Below are 21,459 nucleotides of genomic sequence, written 5' to 3' on the forward strand. Positions count from 1 at the left end.
GCTCCTTTAAAACTCCAACCCTAGTCTATTTTGTTCCCTATCTCGAATGGGAAAAATAATACATACACCTTGCATTTATGGTATATACAGCAACTAAATTAAATTAATTTATTAAATTGCCGTTTGCCGTTTTATTTTCTCTGGCCAATAGTATCGCTGTAAACTGACCCATTAACCTACATCGTCATATACATACAACCAGCTGTCTGTCACGAAGCTCCTCCCCCGCCCATGGAAATAATGGTGCACTATCGTCGTCTAGCTTACTCTAATTCTGAAGTATTCGTGTACCTACTGTAGGCAGGCTGATGGTTTAGACCACGTGGACGGAGCTAACCTTCTCTTGTGAGACTACATTTTGCTACTGTTATCGGAGGACATCGAAAACGGATAGTCTCCCGCCGCCGTGTTCAGGTGAGGAAGCATTCTGTTTATGTTAGGTTTTGGTATTTTGGGGGTATGCTTGAAACCTGATACATAGGGCGCCCCGTCACCCGCCTGTCACAGGCATTTGTTTAACGTCAATAAGAGGAAGGCGAATTGGCAATAAGAAATGTTTACTTTAGTCATTAATTGCTCCAAATGATAGGCAGATATAGGCACAGTGCCTTCATTGTTCATGGTGGATTTACAGGCTGTCTGCACAGTCAACAATAATTGCCTTAGCTGTTTTAGATCTTCATTCAATTTAACCAAATTTGGAAGGCAGTCTAGCCCATACTATTACAGAGATTAGTCTGACATTAGCTTAAGGCTAAATATCGTTTCCTGTTATTAACGGTACACACGTTTTGGCGCTCTTACATCTGACATTTCGAAATGATAGCTCCTTGTTGACATATTTTTCTTCAAACAGCGTGGTAGGTCTACGAACCACTTTACCTATTTTTTATATCTTCCTATGTATCAGTGGTCTGGAATAGCCATTGCGCATCATATATATACCTTTCTAGAGTAAATTATGTAAAGTTAATGTTAGCTTAATAAAATGGTGGCAGTGCATCGTGCCCTCAGCACATGGGTAGGATGATGACGCGCGAAAGTGACAGATTGCAAATCAGGTGGCAGAATCGCTGCTGCCGCAGTCTCCATTCAAGCCAGACACGCTGACACAGTTAAGCAGGCAACAGCTTTAACGGAGTCGATGTGAAATCTAGAGCTAGAACATGAGCTAGTTTGGCTCAGCAAGGTGAAGTGTGTTTAGATGTCTTGAGGGAACAGGACATAACTCAGTTGTATGGTTTTGCTGCGCTGAACACCAGCTAGTGACCTAAAGCACGGTACGCACCAAAACAAAATCCACGAACTCGTTCTATAGTATGCTGTTTCCCATGATTGCGTGGTAGAACAGCTGTGTTGGGGCGTCTGGTCTGTGGCCTAGACATACAGGTTCATTCATATTCGTGGCTACAGGCAACCTGCCTTAATTGCCTACGACACCTAACAGTTACGGTAGTGAATACTGTCACTATCCGATCCTACGCCAAGAGCCTACCAATTTCTGCACGGAATCGAGTGAAGTTCTTAAATGCATAAAAAAAAACATGCTTAATGTTGTTAAGACGGTATATCAAGTCAACGATCCAGAGAGCTGTCAGGTTTTGAATCGCTTTTGGTCCTGATTACTTTGTACTAGGTCTTGCAGTGTTAGTTCAGATTTTTGTCAAACACACACAACAGTCACAAAGGAGCCCTTGTTCAAACCAGTCTAATAATATTCTGCACATTTTTAGCTCAGTGTTGTCCAGAAAATTCGGAGAGATGGGATTGTACCCTAGCTGCCCTGTTGTATACAGGTGTATCTGTTTTGTGCGTGTGTGTATGTGTGAGCAAAGTATGAATTCTTCTGAGTTTTTTTTGTTTTGGATACAATTTTTGTTGTAAATGTGGACAAAACAGGGCTTTCAAGCTGTTTTGTTTAGACGCGCACATTATCTAGGCTAGGTATTACAGACATATAAATTGCACTTTAGTGGTGCAGTGTCATAGACTACAGACCTGTTTGATTTAATGGATTTAGCTTAACTGAGACTTTCAACTCACCTAAAAAAAATTGTTATTCAGTGGATAACAGATGCAACATGACTACCATCCTTTAAAAATGACTACTTACTGAAGTACAGTACTGATGACCTTCAGCAATGATAGACTTGGTGAGTTCAATTTGATTTGACAGTTTGATTTGTTCAAGTCAGTATTCACAGGTGTTTGAAACTGGAAAGGGAGTAATAAGTGCATGATTAGGATTTTCTGACGTCAGAAGTCAAGCCCCTCCGAGCATTAAGCAGTTTAATAACTCCACCACGTGAAAGTAAGGTTAATGCCTTAACCTTAGGCACCATGGCTTTAACTACAATGAGACTTTTCCGGTGTTTCCAGTGTTTTAAGCTTCATTGCTCTTTTTAGAAGTAGGTCTTTTTTAATACAGTGGTAGTAGTAGTGGTGGTAGTGCATAGTTTTTGATTCAGACTCAACTTAAGCTCTGGTAACATCAACCAAATTCACCAACATTTTCCACTGGGTCCAGACTTCCTTCAGTAATACACAGGAGTGGTGTGGATGCTCATTTGCATAACCAAACAGCGTGTGCCCTGAGGTGTGTTCTGTGCCTAGAATTTGGGTACACTGCCAAGAGATGGCATAATATTCTGTTGTTGTAACCTTTCTTGTAGGTTACCTGACTCTGTTTGACGTGGCAATAGGATTTTTGTTGTTGTTGAATAGGCTTTCACTGTTGTGAGTGTCTATATTTGTTTCTTAGGCAACCGACATTCATGATTGAAGGGTCTGGGAGCTGGGATGAGGGAGAGGAGGGTCCTTTATGATGTTATTAGACAGAGGGACCTGCAAACAGGTTTATTGTCATTGGATGCGAATTTGCTTCACGGAAAACAAACCACTGTTATCATATTACTCATTGGCAAGTCTGACTCATCCCCTCAAGGCTGTGTCTGTGTTTACCCATCACAAAGCCCCAAGGTGGACCAGGTGCTGAGCATTTCTCATGTTTCCATTTCAGTAATATGCCATGTCATGACACCAGACTTTGTAGAATAGGGAATGTAGAAGGCGAAAGCATTACAAAAAAACAGGACATTTATTTTTTTACATTTAGTTATTGCTTATAGGCTTTTTCTCCAAAGTTGCTTGCTGTCCATGTCCATGGGAATCAAATCCGTGAACTTATTGCCCTCAACTTGCTGGACCATTTCAGCTGCAGTGACACTCCGGAGAGTAAGAGCTTTGCCAAACTGTAGGTTAGGAGTAGGAAATGGCAGTAGCTGTATAGAATTTGGTCTCTCACAGAGGGGTGTGTGTGTGTGTGTGTTTTGGTCTTTCTGGTGGTGCGTGCAGGTTGGAGCGTGTCTGTCCTCTCCCTCCCACTGCCTTTTATAGAAGTCTAAACAAGAAGCAGCCATGTTGGCCGTCCCACCATTGGCCACCGTTGCAGTGAAAGGGAGAGTGATCTGTGACATGCCTGAAATGATTTTTAGTGTTGAAGAGATCGTACGTGTGGAAACGTGAGGACGTCTGTTTCTTGACCCATTTTTAAGCTTTTCAGGTAGGACATGAGCTCCCTTTTGGAGTGTGTGTGTGTGTGTGTGTGTGACAGTGAGCGTCTTTTCTCCCAGCAAGGGATTCTTAAATTCCTCCTGGCTAATCCACACACACAGAGTGTGTGTTTGTGGTGATTTTGGGAGGCCACCCCTTATTCAAGTCTTGAGGTTGTCGCTAGCTTGCTTTCACTCGCTGCATTGGCCCAGTCCAGATAAGGGAACAACCCCTCTTGAACAGAAGGGTTATGTCTCTCAGCCAGGAAGTCTTGCCTTTAGGTAACAACCGAGTGTGAATTGGAAAGCAAAGGCAGTGATGCCAGACTGACACATTTACTGAGGTCTCCTTCATCTGTGGTTGGATTTTACGGTTTGATACATTTTTTTCCCTTCCTCTCCTAGTTGCTGCGACAACAATGAGCAAGATGGAGGGGGCTCCAAAAGACCGGTAAGGATTATTTTCACCTGATAATTGATCAGTTAGTCAATAGATAAATCAATCAGTCAGGTGCTCCGGATGGAAAGCAGTTTAGCAATGTTGTTTTCCAAGCTTAAGGAGACTTTGCTTAGTGTTATTATTGTAATAGTGCATATTATTTAGTTTTGTCTGGTAACAAAAAAAGACTACACAAGACAAAACACCTTTACAACGTAGTACGTTAATGTTATGAAATGGTATTGCAAGAACAATACCAGAGCTGACTAAAGGGAAATTGTACCTGCCCAATTTTTTTCTCTATCAGAGAAACTTGGCCAAGACCTCAGAACAAGCCAAGCGTTTTAGGTCGTAATCTCCACACCCAAGCCAACTGTTGGCCTAAGAGTACCACACAGCTGGTTATCAATCTAAACCACAACAACATCTCATGTTCTCTATAGCCACGGCAAGCTGAAAACATCCAAGTGTCAGCAGCACACACACACACACACACACACACACACACACACACACACACACACACACACACACACACACACACACACACCACACACACAAATGAATAGGATGTATGAAGCTCAACATGCCTCTTGTCTGTATGTCTCCCCCGTCCGCAGTGGCTGGCTGGTGGGCATAATTTTCTTCATCCTGGGCCTGGGGACTCTCCTGCCCTGGAACTTCTTCATGACTGCCTCAATGGTAAGCCCACACTAGTGCTGCCTCAATGGTAAGCCCACACTAGCGACAAACTCACTAGCGCTGCTGGCTAAATGAGGTCCGCATGGTGCATCTGAACTCTTGCTGTTGCTTGATACAGACGTGGAGAAAAAAACCTTTTCAGGGGTGCAAACTCGTCACCTTTCGGCGAAATTCGCCGTTTTTGATCCAAAATAGGTCATTTGTGTGATTCGTGTAGATCTACAATAAAAATATTTTTAGGGGGGGGGGTGTCCTCCAAGTAATCGGCGAACGCAAGCTGCCATGAATATTCAAGCTTGTTCGTTTGGCCAACTCCATGTCACCATGACAGGCACGCTTTTTATTTCGGGTCTTCTGCCTCGATGCCGTAATAGACAGGTGTATTACAAGACATGTCTTTCGGGTGAAAGCGTTGGTTTCGAGCGGCCTTTTTAATATGGCATTTACGGTAACGAGTGACATTGGTACGCTGCGAGAACGTTATACTATCTAACGTAGGCTAACGTGCTAATGTCAGACAGTTAGCTGACAGACGCCTCATGCTTCGTTTCCATTAGGGCGTTAATCGTCCCGCTCTCATTGGGAATGAATGGAGGCGATAGCCCGTCTGTCGAGCAACGAAACGCCTCCGCCTCCCTTTCAAAGTTGACGATTCTTTAACTTAATGCAAATGCAGACCACGCGGTAACCAATCAGTTTGGCGTGTGTGAGAATTGGCAGCTGAAGTTGTGCAGATGGGCGGGAGTAATCAAAAAAATCAAAGCAAGATGGCGGAGTCTCGGGATTCTGTTACTGGGAAATATTTTATGTGAATAAAGGTGAATACAGGTGTTTACACGACTTTTATATGTCTACATCGACTCGTTGTTGTTGTTTATATACTACACGAACACTGTCAGGGCAAACAGAATATTGTAGGTCTTAACTGAAGCTTTCGACCATTATTGTTAGCTTGCTGCTAACACTTTAATTGAAGATCAATGTAGAAGCTAGCTGGTTTGTAACCTGTAGCCTCATCGGTGCGTTTTGCCTCTTGTATGTGTGATATTGTGATTTAACTGGCTGATATAAACGAATCAGAGAAAACAAATGAATAAAGGAATACATTTAATGGATAAGTAAATGAATCAGAGCATGAGTGACAGCCGCAACATCTATCATATTTCCATGACTTCACAAGCTAATCTGCTATATTAGCGCTGCACTGCAACCGAACTTGGAGTTTAGCTGCTAAAGTTATCTTCTGTCCTGTCGTTTGAAGCAAACCTTTTAGCTCTGGCATTGGTCTCCCATTATGTATTTATCTATCACTTCACTGGATTGGAAGTCCATTTTCCAGGCTATCGCACGCCCCCTTCATTGAGGCAGAGGTTAGGTTTGCCTCCCCTATGTGCTTTTTCACTGTGGTTTTATGACAGATCAGCAAGACTAAATAGCTTCTTCACATACGTGAAATACATTACATTACATTACATTACCTATTATATGGATACAAACGACATATAATAAAAGTTTCTACAAATATTTCAGTGATGACAAACAATGAGAAAGCAAAAGTTATGCGCTCAACCCAGTGTGTGAGGGATTGCACAATCTGAGATGAGGCGCAGCTCGTCGCTACCTCACCTCGCGAGTCGCCTCTCTGTTTGAACAGGACATGGTCAAATTCAGCGATTTTGATTGTAAAAATGATCGGAATCATACAAAAAATTTAATTTAAAGCAAAGATCAGTAGATACATATTAATATTTATTTTATCATTATTTGTTTTTTACTTTTTATGATGACTTTTACTTTTCATGAGGTATGTGTATGACCCGTTTTCTACTGCCGGGCGCTTCACTGCAACTGAACAAACTTACCACTCTCCTATTTCAGTTTGGTTTCAGAATGAGAGAATTTTAGGAGGAGGATGCCATTACTGTGGCTCAACTAGGAGTCAGGTGCAATGGGCCTTGTCCTGACAAGCTAGACTCAAAGAGTAATGTAAAGGGAAAATAATATGTGTTCCCACTGTCACAGTTTTTCAAGAACATGGAGAAGCTAGGCCATGCCTGATGCAGCCTCTGTTGATTTTCTGTTCCTATAGTTGGCCCTTTTTTTTGCTTAATACCTGATGGAGATCTGTGACGTAATGTGCTTTGGTGAAGTGGACTAGAGTGGGTGGTCCGGAGGGTATTGGGGTGGGTGGTTGGGTTGGCCTGTGCCCGTGCAACATTCAACACAGGAATGTTTATGATGAAACTGTTACCAGAGCACAAAATTGTTTACAACAGCACAAAGTTATTCATAGATCTAGCCTCATAATTTTGTTGTCAAAGTGCACCAGATTGATGCATTAAACTTTAAAATGTGCAAAATGTTCTTATATATAAAATATGTTCCCCCGGGGAGCATGCCCCGGACCCTTTTAGGGGGTTCGCATCGTTGTCACCTTTTTCATCCCTGATGAGTTTGCACCCCTGCCTTTTGCTCTATGGCTTTATACCTTAATACTTGCCATAGTGGCAAGTCCAAACTTAAAAGATATGTTCAGACATAGAATTAACTTCTAGTGCTTGTACCTAAAAGGCAGAAAGGGCTTTAAAGAACAGGTGCAGTTGGGTAGAAATCTGTTCTACCGTGTTGGTTAAGAAAATGGGACCTTTTGAAGACCAGTGTGGTCCTCACTGATGGCATTTGTAGCTCCTAAGCTACTGACATTTACTCTGAATCTTTGTAAGGGTCGACTGCAGCCTTCTGCAATCAGTATTTCACAGAGAACATATTCACTCTCTATGGTGTCCTGGCTGTACGTTTTTGTGACACTGCTGACAAGTCCGTGGCTGTACAAAGTCAATCTGAGTCTTGGCCAGTGGAGTCTTGGCCCCATGTTAATTGCTATTGATTTGCCCCACTTAAAGCTGAGTGTTCAGTAGGGTGAGGGAGTGTTGGGGGAGGGGAGTAGGGGGCATGGCAGGACGGTGGTGCGTTTGGATTAAGTTGGTTTTTGTTGCCCAGGGGTCAGGTATTTTCTAAATCCAGGTCTTGTGTGAACCTCTGAGACCCCTGTGGGTCTCCTGACATGCCTGAGCAGCTGGTGTGAGGGGGGGGGGGGGGAGAGAGGGAGAGAGACATGTGATGGTGATGTTAATCTCCCAGGACTTTGATTAAATAATGCTTTTAAGGTTTTCAGTTCTCATTAGGCCCTGAGGTGCCTTAGCCACGGTGAACTACTGTAATGTTACCTCAGGACCTGCTGCTAGTAGTTTGATATTAATACATTAATGGGGCTTAGCTGTGAAGTTAATCATGTTTGACTTTCCTTTGGAATGATATAATTATTACTCATGTACTCATAGTAAAAAAACAAAACTTTTTGTCAATAATTTACTCTAGCGTTAAGGAGACATACATATTTGGTACAGGTGTTGGCACATTATTAACACTTACTACTGCCCATGAATACTGTTCATGAATAAAACCCTAATGACAAGGTAAATAAACCTCAGAAAAACCTTTTTTCACTATTTTGCTACTATGCTTTTCATTGTCATAAATCCTTGTGTCACCTGAGCTATTGTAAAGCAATAATAAAGCTCTTATAATAACGGTAGTTTAGTCATTTTAGTCATTTAGAATTAATAGAAAATACAAATGGAGTACTAACCTCCACCAAAGTCATTTCCAGAGAGTCAATATGTATGCAGTCAGCTCAAGTACATTAACAAAGATAATCTTGCACAGATTACCAAAAGCAATAGCCCCTAGCTATTTCAGTTAGGAGTTGTGATGTTTATTCAATAGGGAGTGCCTCCACAGATAACAAGCCAAGGAGAAAAGCCACCCTCTCAGCAGATCAATGAATCAATGCCGTAACGCTGCAATGATGAAATGAGCTGTCAACGGTCAACATTTTTCCATCTTTCCTGTCGTGTGTGTGTGTGTGTGTGTAGTACTTCAACAACAGACTCAAAACATCCGAGTGGAGTAATGGCACAGTCACTGCCACGAAAGAGTATTACTTCGACAACTGGATGACTCTGCTATCCCAGCTGCCCTTGTTGCTCTTCACCCTGCTCAACTCCTTCCTGTATCCAAGGTAAGGTTGTCATAGCAACCTTCACATGGTTGTTTTTGAGACTCTTCGTCTCATCACTGATTTTTATTAAAAATTATAGTTATTTGTGACAAGTTATGGGTGACAAACTTTTTAGGCCTAGATAGGGTAGGAGCAGGATAAAGTGAAGCGACAGGATCATTTCCATCCCACAGTCCACTGTTGACCACTGAATGGGAAAGCATTTCTTCCAAGCTTTAGAAAAGACCACCGTTTGTGTTGGTTCTTGTCTACCTGTAATGCTGGCGCAGTGATACTCTCAGTAGCTGACTCGAGAGGGGATCCGGCCCAAGTCTGGCGTGGGTTTGGGCCGGACTCACTCATTCCAGAAACAGCAGCCATACAGGAGTGGAAAGAAAAAATGAAATGTTCTCTTTTTTTTTTTTTTTACTGGTTTCGGAGAGCTTTCATCACTTCTGATGTGCTCTACGCAGTCTGTACATTTTGATGAACAGAAGACTTTTTATATGTGATGGAACACATATGGCCAGAGGATTGAACATGTTCTAATGAAAAGCATAATATAAGAATACAATCTTACACCATTAGCTGCAATGCAGTGTTTGGAATTGGAAGTGGTAGTAGGTTACGAGGTACATGTCTGTAACTCTAGAACCGAATGGATAGAAATGTGTTTGGAGTTTGGGTCTAAGTATGAAATGTGAACTTCCTGTCAGGATCTCGGAGGCGGTTCGCATCGGCGGGAGCCTGGTGTGCATCCTCATCCTCTTCCTCCTCACTGCCGTCCTTGTCAAGGTGGACATGGAGCAGGACCGCTTCTTCTCCGTCACCATGGCGACCGTCTGGTTCATCAACTGTGAGTGGCCACTTGGCTGTGCGTGTGCATGTGTGTGTGTGTGTGTGTGTGTGAGTGAGTGGGGAGAAACACGTATGAATTTATTAAAAGTAATTATAATAATGGTTTGGTTAATGGTTTAATAATGAATCAATTAATAATGGTCCTGTAGTTTCATGTTTGCGTGTGGATTTCTGTTTACTGTTGGCATGGTACTTATGCTTCAAATCACACTCACCTTCCTCTTCTGTGTCAGCCAGTCTATTCCTGGCCGTGCTCTCTCAGAATATCAGAATATCTTATCACAAACCCTCACCCAGCGTGCTCAGTCTCTCTCTCTCTTGCTCTCTCTCTGTGTCTGTCTCTCTCACTCTCTTTTTCTTTCTGTTTTTGCCTCTAGCTGGCAGTGAGTGAGCTTATTTACAGATGTATGCTGTTATGTTGTTGTTTCTCATAACTTGCTTCAGTTAGGTTCTTTCCCCTCCTGCAGGTGTGTCTGTGTGTGTGTCCATGTGCTGTTTATGCGAGTGGAATCGCAATGGTTTTGTTCATTATATTTTCTCTTTCTCTCTCTTTTCTCTTTCTCTCTCTGTCTCTCTCGCTTTCTAACATCCTCTCTCTCTCTCTCTCTACCTCCCTCCCTCTTTCTCTCTGCCCCACCCCCCCCCTCTCCCTCCCTTAGCCTTCGGGGCCGTGTTGCAGGGCAGTCTGTTTGGCCTGGTGGGTCTTCTCCCGCAGAAGTACAGCGCCGTGTTCATGAGCGGTCAGGGCCTGGCCGGCACGTTCGCAGCCGTAGCCATGATCCTTGCCATAGCCAGTAAGTGGGACACAAATATTTGCCAAACGCACAAACACTTCTTTCACACAAAGCAATGTGAACTCTCACTGTGCTCTGTTGACACAAACCAGAGACATTTGTCAAATGTCAACCCAGAGAATTTGCTCTGCAGTCAAATGTCAAGGTGGGGTATGTGTTTTTGAGTTTTTCGTGTGTGTCTGTGTGTGTGTCTGTGTGTGTGTCTGTGTGTGTGTGTCTGTGTGTGTGTCTGTGTGTGTCTGTGTGTGTGTGTGTGTGTGTGTGTGTGCGCAGGTAAGGCTGATGATCAGACAGCTGCCCTTGGGTACTTCATCACCCCGTGTGTTGGAACCCTAATCACACTAATCAGCTACCTGATGCTGTGCAGACTGGTAGGTACACACACACACACACACGCACACACACACACACACACACGCGCACACACACGCACACACTCTCTCACACACTCTCTCTCTCTCTCTCAAACACACACACTGACACTCGAAGAAAGACAGACATAGACACACTCATCTACATAAAACCCTGTTCCACACACACAAAAATCTAAACGTGCACGCATCCAGTCATGTCACATGTACATTAAAGTCTCACTAGAAATAGGGAAGCAGAACACTTCCACTCAGCAGTCATGGGACATCCTCTTGATGGAACATCCTCTGTGCGGTTGCCATGGTTCTGTTGTCATGCATCCAGTTATGTCTTCCGTGGCAGTTATATGGTATATGTATATATGTGGTATATGTATATGATGTGTATATTTATATATGTATATGTATTGGTGCTGTGACCCAGATGGGAATGAGGTTTAGGTTTATTAAGGTTCTAAGGTTTAGTAAACCTCACTCCCCGACCCATTAAGAGGCCCATGGGTTTTTAGCCTCCTTGCTAGCATGCCTGCCTCCTGATCTGATGTGCCTCTCGCTCTCTTACAGCCTTTTGCCCAGTATTACCTCCGCAAAGACAGGAGCAAGAACTACGAGCCAGTAAGCGATCCGACAACCAATCAGCTACTGCTTAAAGGTGGGTGGGCCTGGCTGACAGATAAATATGACATCGGATTTCCCTTGGAGCTTGAATATGTCGGTCTGTGACAACATACTGGATGTCTTTGTTCAGCCTTTAGAGCTGCAACCTTCTGGTATCTGTCTACATTGATATCTATGTCTGATATCGATACACTACATTTATATCAACATCTGATATTTTCCATTCAGCCAAAAGGGGTTTGAGGGAGAGTTCTGAGTATTTGAAATGTCTATCGCTTCGATTTCAATGACCACATTTCCCAAGAGTATTTAAAGTCTTTTGTTTTGTTAACCACAAATCAGGTCACTTTATTTGTGAAGACATTGGTGTATCAGTCTTTTTGTTTATTCATTCCCTATACCCGTACAAAGCCTCATATGCTTAGTGTCACATACGCCTGTAGAGAAGGAAAAAATATCCATGTGGTCTTGAGTTTAAGTGGCATGACCTAAATAATATTAATGTGGCATGACTTATAAATAATATTAATGTTTGTAATCCTGATCAAAAGCGAGATACAATTATGGTGCAATTAAGGGCACTCAAAAGGGAAAATCTTTGGAGACTTGGAGAGCTTATCTGGAAATCTTGGCATAGTCCCTTATGGCCTTGGGTTTAAATACTGTGCTGCAACTCCCGAGATGAAAGTAAGACCGCCATTGCAGGTCACACGGGCTTAGAGAGTTGAGGTGTTACGTTTGTATTTCTGGAGTGTCAGTGTTTGGCCGTCCTTAAAATTATGTTGGTTTGCAGTAACCCGACCAACTCAATCCAATTGGGCCTAATAGAATTTAAGTTATTTTTTCCATGTGAATGCCGACTTGCAATTTTCTTTTTTTGTGGAGAAAATTGGCCTTATCGTCCTCTAGCTCTGTTTGGATTATTAGAGAGGGAGTGGCTGAATTTCTGCATTTTTATAGAAATCCAGTCCTGGTAATTCTTCAGTTCACGTTTTCATTATTCACTCTCTTCAGTTCCTCTCTCAGAATACATTTTTGTAAAGAATGTAAATGTAAATTAAAGTTTAAATTGTTTATGCTTCATGTGTAATATGGCATGACTTCTATGTGTGGCATGACTGATTATAACTCACTCATTGGTCAGTCAGTCTGTCTTTCCTTTCACCCATCATCTCTCCTGATTCTGTCCATTTAATATCCCAGAAGACACTGCGATCATGACGGAGAACGGCCTAGTCAATGGAAACGCTAATGGCCACGCCAGCGGCTCTCCAGTGGCCAATGGCAGCATTGATGTCACCCCCACTTCCAGCGAAAGCAGAGAAGAGTCAGAGAAACTGTCCGTCCTCGAGGTCTTCAAAAAGGTAGATGTCCATACGCCTCTTTCTGTAAGGCAAAACGCAAACAGCCACAATCTCCACCCTAACACGCCTCTAAAGAAAACAGAGATGAATCCTCAGGAGTCAGGCTTGTGGATTGGAAAGGGCAAAGTCTGGACAGGGGCGCCACGTGTGTTTTCTGTGTCCGTCATCAAGGTGGAAAAACACGAGTGAACAATGGCTTTTCGTGTTTGCATACCTATTCAAACAGGGCTTTCGGAGTAGAAACAAAATGCACTGTGTTGATTTAGGCCTTGTGTTGTTGGATGAAGCTGGAAATGAAATGATGGCAAATTTGTAATGATGCCTTTGGCCGTTTGTGCTTGTCTATTGTGGGGGACGATGTGGTTGCCTTACCTCCATTTTTTTTTTCTCTCTCTCTCTCTTACCCTCCCTCTTCCCTTTGTCTGTCTCCCTCATTTCCTCTATCGTTGTCGTTCTCTTTTATCCATCTCTGCCCTCTTTTCTCTCTCTCTCTCTCTCTCTCCCTGCAGATCTGGGTCATGGCGTTCTGTGTAACGTTCATCTTCACGGTCACGCTCTCGGTGTTCCCTGCGGTGACGGTGGATGTGAAGACGGTGTACCGGGGAGAATGGGGTACGCACACAGTCACACAACACTAAAGAACACAACACACACCCCTACTCAAGAATGGGGTACGCACACAGTCACACAACACTAAAGAACACAACACACACCCCTACTCAAGAATGGGGTACGCACACAGTCACACAACACTAAAGACACACACCCCTACAAGAATGGGTACACACATACTCAAGAATGGGGTACGCACACAGTCACACAACACTAAAGAACACAACACACACCCCTACTCAAGAATGGGGTACGCACACAGTCACACGACACTAAAGAACACAACACACACCCCTACTCAAGTCCTAGTTCCCATGTCCAAGATGGAACGTGTAGTCCGTCAGGCCATGTGGGTCTCTGTCATGTATTTGTCTAATGAAGTCCACTAAACCATGGAGCTAATTAAACCTGTACTCAGTTAATGAATCCCAAGTTAATTATGGTTTGTGGTCCATGAGCACTGTTGTGTATCTACCTCCTGTGTGTGTGTGTGCGTGTGTGTGTGTTGTGTATCTGTGGCTGAGGGGCAGTGTGGCTGACTGCCTGTCTAGAGTGCAAATCGTGTCTAAAAAGCATCCAGATTGTGTGCCTGCATGCGTGTGTGCGTGCCAAACCTATTTTGCTTCCTCTTTATTCCAGTAAAGTGCAGTAACGAAGCACTTGCAACGTACTCCGGATTCAGCGGGGCAGATCTGAGCCACGAGCATCTCCAACTCTAGCCATTATACTGTTTAAGACACCTCGGCTTCTAATGTCAATGAGCTCGGCTTCTAATGCAAACAGGTCTGGCAACCTTTTGCTGTATGATAATCAGGCTTCTCTCACCTGCTGCCTGAGGGGCCGTTTACACAGAGCCTGGATTGCCTGAATCCGGAAAGAAATGTTGCCGGATCGGCCTCTTGTTTACACAAACCCAGCGGATTTGGGTCACTGATTCCGCAACCTTTTGAATCCGGTCTCCAGAGTGGGTAGATTCGAACCCGCCAGCGGATCCGTGTTCATGTAAACGCCCGATCCACACACTTTCTTACCCGATGACGTAATTGCCCCACGTGAATGCCTCGCAACCTCAGCCTGAACCCTTATTAACCCCGCTGCATCACTTCATAACAGCAACAACATAAACTAAATCGATGTTGTTAAGAAGCTGGTTAGGAAAGGGATGACATTAACAAGCCACACTTTAATCAATCACTGTTAAATCTATTTGCATCAGACCATTGTTCAAACCCAGTTTTTAAAAGGATCAGCAATAGCCTACATGATCAAATCTGCCGTAAAAAATATTTGTATTATAGACGGAAGTTTCAAAACGGTAACTTAACCCAAACGAGGGTTATGGCGAAGTGCGCGATTCTGACTAGTCCTGTTTGAGTGCTGTGGTAACAGTGATTTCAGGTGGTAGAGAAGTCGTTCAGCAATCGGAAGATTTCTAGTTGGATGTCGACTTCTGTCTTCTGTCACTTTATGAGCATGCTCCATGACGTCTTTACAGCAGATTCAACCACTCCGCTCAAGCGTTTCCGTGTAAAGGCAGATTTTTCTTGACACGGCTCCGTGTGAACAAGATAAAAGAAGGAACCGGATCCAAAAATGTTTCCGGATTCAGGCAATCCAGGCTCCGTGTAAACGTAGCCTGAGATAGTTCTCAATGGCCTACCCCCTTTCCCCCTTTCCCATGATTATTTGCAGTCACTCACATCTCAGTTTGTTTCCTGACCCCAGGTGTCTGAGCAATACCAGTGTGTGGACCTTTCCTTTGTTACCATGATAAGATTACCATTTTGGATATGATGCTGGCCAATTTTTGGTGGTCACAGCAGCTGCTTGATCATGAATCTCATGTTCACTCACAGGATATACTGTATTGTCTTACACCTACATCCCATGGAAAGCAACCTACATGTTCTTCCACTGCTTGTGACTATTGTCAGTCTGGCTTCCTATGAGAGTAAGATAATGGGCACTTCACATGACCAACTACCCCCCCGTGGACCTCACTCACCCCCACCACCACCAACACCCCCACCACCAACACCCCCACCACACCACCACCAACACCCCCACCACCACAACCACCACACCACCACAGAATGCATGCCGATGACTGGCCCTGAGAGTCAGGGTTTATTTGTGTGACCGTATGGAATGTAAGCCGACCCACTGTCTAGAGTATGCATACAAATCCTGTGCGTGAACAAAGAGAGGGACTGTGTGTGTGTGTGTGTGTGTGTGTGTGTAGGAGTGTGTACATGTGTGCATGGATTTGAATTTGTGTGTGTGTGTGGGGGTAAAATATCTCAATAAATAAGAGGAAGAATAATCATTTAGAAATAAAAACAGTAGAAGTAAAAGAGATCCATAGTAGGAATAGGACATTGTGATGGCTCTGTTTTGCTCTCAGAGAAGTTGTTCAGCTCGGTGTAAATAGTGTAAGTACTAATCTAATGGACTCAAAATAGGCAATAGTAATGTTGTTGACATGTGATTGGTCAATAGTAATGTTGTTGACATATGATTGGTCTGTTTTGTTCTCAGAGAAGTACTTCATCCCGGTGTGCTGTTTCCTCTTCTTCAACCTCATGGACTGGCTAGGCAGGACCGTGACCACGCTGAAGCAATGGGTACGTCTCTCTCTCTCTCTCTCTCTCATCTGACCCTTCTCTTCCCCCCTCTCTCTCTCTCTCTCTCTCTCTCATCTGACCCTTCTCTTCCCCTCTCTCTTTCTCTCTCTCTCTCTCATCTGACCCCTCTCTTCCCCTCTCTCTCTCTTCCCCTCTCTCTGTCTCTCTCATCTGATCCCTCTCTTTTTCTGTCTAATCCTTCAATTCAATTCAGTTCAGCTCACTTTTCAGTTCATGTTGCTTTATTGGCCTGACAAGTATGTCCATCTATGCTGCCAAAGCACTTCGGTCTAAAAAGTGTCTTTGTCTCGTCTCTCTCTCTCTCTCTCTCTCGTCTCTCTCTCGTGTGTCTCTCTCTCTCTCTCTCTCCCCCTCTCAGCCCCCCAAAGAGAGCCGTGTTTTCCCGGCGCTGGTGGTTGCGCGGGTGATCTTCATCCCGCTGCTGTTGTTCTGTAACGTGCAGAAGCGCTCCTACCTGCCGGTGCTCTTCAGCAATGACGTGGCCTTCTCCGCCATCATGCTGCTCTTCTCCCTCTCCAGCGGATACGGTGTCTGTCTGTCCATGACCTACGCACCGCAGTGAGTCCAAAGCTCCACACACACACACACACTCACACTCACTTAACACACACACTCTTACTTAACACACACACACACACTCACTTACTAATACATACACATGCTCACAAAGCTACTTCGCTTTCAGCACACGGATGCATGAGCCTGTGTGTTTTGTGTGTGTGTTAACAATTGTATCAATATTTGCATGTTGGAAATTGTAACAAATGTAAGTGTTCCACTTAACACTTAATTACTCTCTCTCTCTCTCTCTCTCTCTCTCTCTCTCTCTCTTTATTTCCACCAGGCTGGTAGAAGCCAAGGACAAGGAGACTGCTGGAGCCCTGATGACCTTCTTCCTGGCTCTGGGCCTGTCGTTAGGGGCCACCTTCTCTTTCCCTCTGCGGCTGCTCGTGTAGGGGGACCCCCCCTCCAACTCTTAGGAAGCGCTCTGGCACGTTACCCCAAACCCTGTATAATCAATGTTCCAGTGGAGGGCAGGAGCCAACCAATCAGATCAGTCTATGATGATCACCTGACCAACATCCCAGTTCCCACCACAGCGGAATGTTTATTGGATCCCACCCAGATCAACATATCCCATCAACCCCGGCACCTCCAAACTCCACCTGTGGTCTGCAGTGTCATTAGTTATCCTATCAGTAGAAGCCTTCTTCTGGCTGTGCCATCAACACACCTCCTGGGCCAATCAGATCCAGCTGTGTTGATCACCTGACCAACATCCACATCATCCACCCGCGCAAAACATCCCAGCTGAATGTGAATCTATTGGACCGGGCCTTAATGTGACTTGGTCCAAACACAGAACCCCACCACCACTGCCCCCTCCTGGGCATTCTTACAGAAGCACCCGGGTCCATAACAGGTCCCCCCGTCCCCCCCCCCAGAGGAGGAACTACTCCTACCGTTCAAAAAAGAGCGCAACTCATCTCACGCCATCGCCACCAACAGCAGCTAAGGAAACAAAATGGCGTTTGGCTAAAGCTACTTCCGGTTTATTATCAATAAAGCAGTGGCTGCTAGGACCAGTTGACATTAACCTTGAGGCCAGCTGGCTTCTGCAAGGGCCCAAAGGGATACGCACGTCCATTTCCTGCCTGGAAGGAAGTGGCTTACTGGGGCCCATCATGAGTACGCCTCTAAGCTATGCAGAAACTCCAATAGAAGTCAATGAGGGAACATGCTAGCATACCGGCTAGTCATTATGCTAATGACTTTGCTAATGGCAGGTCAAGGTCAGCTCCTACTTGGATGAAATGTATTGCCAACGTGGAATTACTGGAACAAAGGCAAAATGTTACTGTCAGAATGTCATCTCCACCATCTCAGATTTAGTTCTCGGGTGTCAGATGTACTTGTATAGCAGTATGCAAAAGATGAATTGCATAAATGCCTAAATATACATACATACATACATGCCTATATATATGCATATATACCTAAAATATGTATATTTAAGTGTGCCAGTATCCCCCTCCCTTTAGAGCAGTCCTGTCTCAGGATATTTTCATTCAGTCAGATATATTTTGGGACAACTGAAGAATAGGAAAGACAGTTCAACTCAAAGGGATCAACTCTATAAGGAAGCCATTTTCTTTTGTGGACGCATGGGCTGTTCACTTGACAGACCAGACTTCATTGTCTGAGCAAAATGAATGTAGACTGAGAAAGAACAAGCTGAGCTGGCCACACTTGGCCAATTTTTAAATATTTTTTTAAATTGTGTTCTGCTTTAAATATATATATATATATATATATATATATTTTTCCAATCATGTGGATCATCGGACTGCTTCGGTTTCAAAGAACCGCCTAAGGGGACGAACACACGAGACGTGTTTTCTAAAAACGCGACGCTAGCATAACCATTGTTTCCTATGGTACGGCGTGCCTTTCGCCTTTAATGCGCCGCGTGTCGCGTTTTTCTAGCGTTTTTTAGGCGCTTAAAAGTTTAAATATTCTCAACTTTTCAGCGCGAGGCGCACAGCTCATCAATGTCACACTCGGCCCATTTGGTTGCGCACGCAGCCCCGCTCCACAGGCGCGCTGTTTTGCCCGCCGCGCTTTTTTTCAAGGCGTTTTTGAAGCGTCTGCGTTTTTAGAAACACGTCTGGTGGGTTCATGCCCTAAGAGAACCATAAAGGAAAATAACTTGAGGTCAGCGGAACCCCTAGGACTTCAGAGAAATAACTTTGACAATGAACTGCCTACCATAATGTTCAGCCAAGTACACTGAGGGAAACCCAGTGGAAAGGTTGTTTGGGTCCTGCTTCATATTAAGTATCCTCGGCTATTATGCACTTAACATTTAATCAGTTGGTCTACAGTGTTCAGTACACTTTTTCTGCAAATAGCGTGCATGTTGTCACGACATGTACTTGCGGTTTGGGGTTACATGAAGATTTGCAACCTATAATGTGTATTTGCATGACGAGTACACTTTTATCTATCCAAGTGCACTGTACTTAGGACACTTAGTATGAAATGGGGCCTTTAATCTGTTGCGTCATTGCAAAGCCTTCGCTGCTGATCTGGGGACAGTGTAGACAGCACACAGGTACCTTAAGGGCTAATATGCTGTGGTCTTTTAAGGAAGCGCGCTTGTTTGTGTGTGTTGTGTGTTGTGTGTGTGTGTGTGTGTGAGAGAGAGAGATTCACCTCGCCACAACACGCTGCGTCACATTCCCCTGGCAGAAGGTCAGTAAATAGAGAGGGTTGCTTCGGGCCGCCCACATTCCAGAATCTTCTACTCTGCAATGTTGGTCTTCCCTCAATTTCAATTCTGCATATGGAGGGGAAAAGATTTGTTAAACTGAAAGATCTATGTACAAATATGTAGAAAAACAAACAAAAAAATAAATAACGAATAATAATGGTTATATGGAAATGTAACATTGTGATTTGAGATCCTTGGTTGATTTTTAACTTCTAAAGACTTACTCTAAAGTAAATTATTAGACGTAATTACAAAAATTAAGCATAAATTAGAATCAGAAGGAAGTTTCCTTAAATCATAACTGTCTCTCGACCAGATGTGTGTACTGCCATTTTGTTTTGAACATATGCCGTAAAAAGAAAGACTCCCAATGCATTCCCTTCCCTTTACTGAAACTAGAACAGAACTGACCCTGATCTGGCAGCAGTCTTTTTGTAGTGGTGCTTTATGTCTCTAGAGGACATCTCGCATAAACCGTAAACATGTAACCTGAGACGTTATGGACTTGGGGCCAGAACTAACCTAACACTAAGCCCTAGGTTTCCCCAAAGATGGAACTGGTTACCGGCGATTGAAAGTCAGTTGCATGACTGTTGAAATGCTAACTGCATGACTACTCCTTGAAGAATGCATCCCTAGTTGCGACTGTTGTTCTGCCAGTGCTGGTAATCAGTCGATCATGACGTTTTTGAAGTACCAAACACTTCTATCAGACTCTGACCAGGAAGGGTTATGCATCTTCACACTTACCAGGATGAGGTCTGAACACATAAAAGTGTGAAGTTTTCCCTGGCATAGCCTGTCTCATCACACACATTTTCTGTTACGTAAAAATGTTGGCAGTGGCATTGCCTTTTTTTTTCTCCAATTCAAAGACATATAACCAAACACATCAGGTAACATGTTATATAGATACAGATACACAACCCCCCCCCCCCCTCGGCAGTGCTGAACACCAACCATTTGTGTTCGCAACAGGCCAGTGTTATGAATACATTTGTGCACAAATATGGCTAAAGAAGCCTATGCTTTGTTTACAGAGGTGTGAGATAATAGTTTATATGTTTTTTTGTTTATGTGTTTGTTTGATTTTTTTTGTAGGTTGAAGCCTGGTGGTTTCTGAGTGTTTTGCGGTTTGGTTGTTTGTATTTCACATTGACAAATATAGCTGTGGGTTTAAGTTTTATTTCTATCTTTGTAAATAAGTTTTACCATCACTTTTTTGTTATTTATTTTAACACCATTTGGTATACTGAAAGGTCAGTTAGGCCTAACAAATATACCAACATTCTCTGAATTATAACTGATAACAACAGTTCTACGTTGGCTACAAGAACCATAATGATTGTGCCGTCTAAACTTTGTTTAATATCTGTTAATAGCAGTTTTTAAAAACAAAGAATGATTAGTTAGGTATCCAGATAGCTACACTGAGAGTAACAAGAAACGATAGTTGGTTTTTTTTTGGAAAGTGCATTTTAAGCCAAGCTAGGCCAAACACATTCACTGTTTTCATTGTGGTTCACTCCCAGGGATAACTGGGTATGGGATAACATGGTCTGGCTTTGTCCAGCTTTTACTCAACACTAAATCGTTATTATTGCTGCTGTGTCGGAAAGCACTAGCTGCCTCATGTGTTGTAAGTGTGTAAAGTACCCGACAGGCTAATTGGCTATGTGTACCTTGGTTTGCTATTCACTGGTTCCAATTGGGAGAGTCGTGTCTGAAGGCAGTGTGATTCATCGGAGAGAGCTGTATAGTGTGTCTGTGTAAACCTCACTCTCCAACACCTTAGGTGTTCGCCTCCTTGCTAGCACACCCTCCTCCCATGCCAGAAGTTGCCAGTTTGAGTTGGGTGCGGGACTGCTTGTCCACACAATGCACGTTACATCCACAAGGTGGCGCTAGTGCTCAATCGAGAAGATGTGAGTGATTTGTGGTTGTATTATACGCATTTTTGTCATCAATAAGGGAGACAATGCTTTTTGTATGTTTATATAGGTTGTTGCTTACAATTATATGAAATTATGGAAATTAATGATATTGTAAATACTTTGTTTCTGTCGTGTGTATATATTAAACTAGTTTTTTACACTGTTTGTGTTGTTTTGACTGTCCCTATTTATATTGGGTACATTGTTTGAATATTCTGGACAGTAGGCCTACTTATA

General features: G+C 43.5%; 1 protein-coding gene across 3 annotated transcripts; it reads left to right on the plus strand.

Moving 5' to 3' along the window:
- LOC105903114 (equilibrative nucleoside transporter 2) lies at positions 1-21,387 on the plus strand. 3 transcript variants are annotated; one of them, XM_031585124.2, is made up of 13 exons: positions 1-414; positions 3,957-4,002; positions 4,611-4,692; positions 8,628-8,773; positions 9,469-9,608; positions 10,270-10,404; positions 10,678-10,775; positions 11,340-11,427; positions 12,597-12,757; positions 13,267-13,369; positions 15,908-15,993; positions 16,373-16,572; positions 16,859-21,387. In XM_031585124.2, the coding sequence occupies exons 2-13, from the start codon at positions 3,971-3,973 to the stop codon at positions 16,968-16,970; spliced, it is 1,383 nt and encodes a 460-aa protein (XP_031440984.1). In that variant the 5' UTR covers positions 1-414; positions 3,957-3,970; the 3' UTR covers positions 16,971-21,387. The 3 variants fall into 3 exon arrangements, with proteins under 3 accessions (XP_031440984.1, XP_031440983.1, XP_012686269.2); XM_031585123.2 differs by lacking the exon at positions 1-414 and adding an exon at positions 3,151-3,562; XM_012830815.3 differs by lacking the exon at positions 1-414 and adding an exon at positions 3,580-3,833.
- The last annotated feature ends 72 nt before the right edge of the window (positions 21,388-21,459 follow it).

This window comes from Clupea harengus, chromosome 18 (genome assembly GCF_900700415.2).
Source record: "Clupea harengus chromosome 18, Ch_v2.0.2, whole genome shotgun sequence".
NCBI classification, from domain to species: Eukaryota; Metazoa; Chordata; class Actinopteri; order Clupeiformes; family Clupeidae; genus Clupea; species Clupea harengus.

Excerpts from the sequence above, each read along its gene's own strand:
- LOC105903114 (XM_012830815.3), top strand. The coding sequence starts at position 3,803 with ATGTCTCTCAGCCAGGAAGTCTTGCCTTTAG. Across the intron at positions 3,834-3,956 it reads CCAGGAAGTCTTGCCTTTAG|TTGCTGCGACAACAATGAGC; the intron begins GTAACAACCGAG and ends TTCCTCTCCTAG. Across the intron at positions 10,776-11,339 it reads ACCTGATGCTGTGCAGACTG|CCTTTTGCCCAGTATTACCT; the intron begins GTAGGTACACAC and ends GCTCTCTTACAG.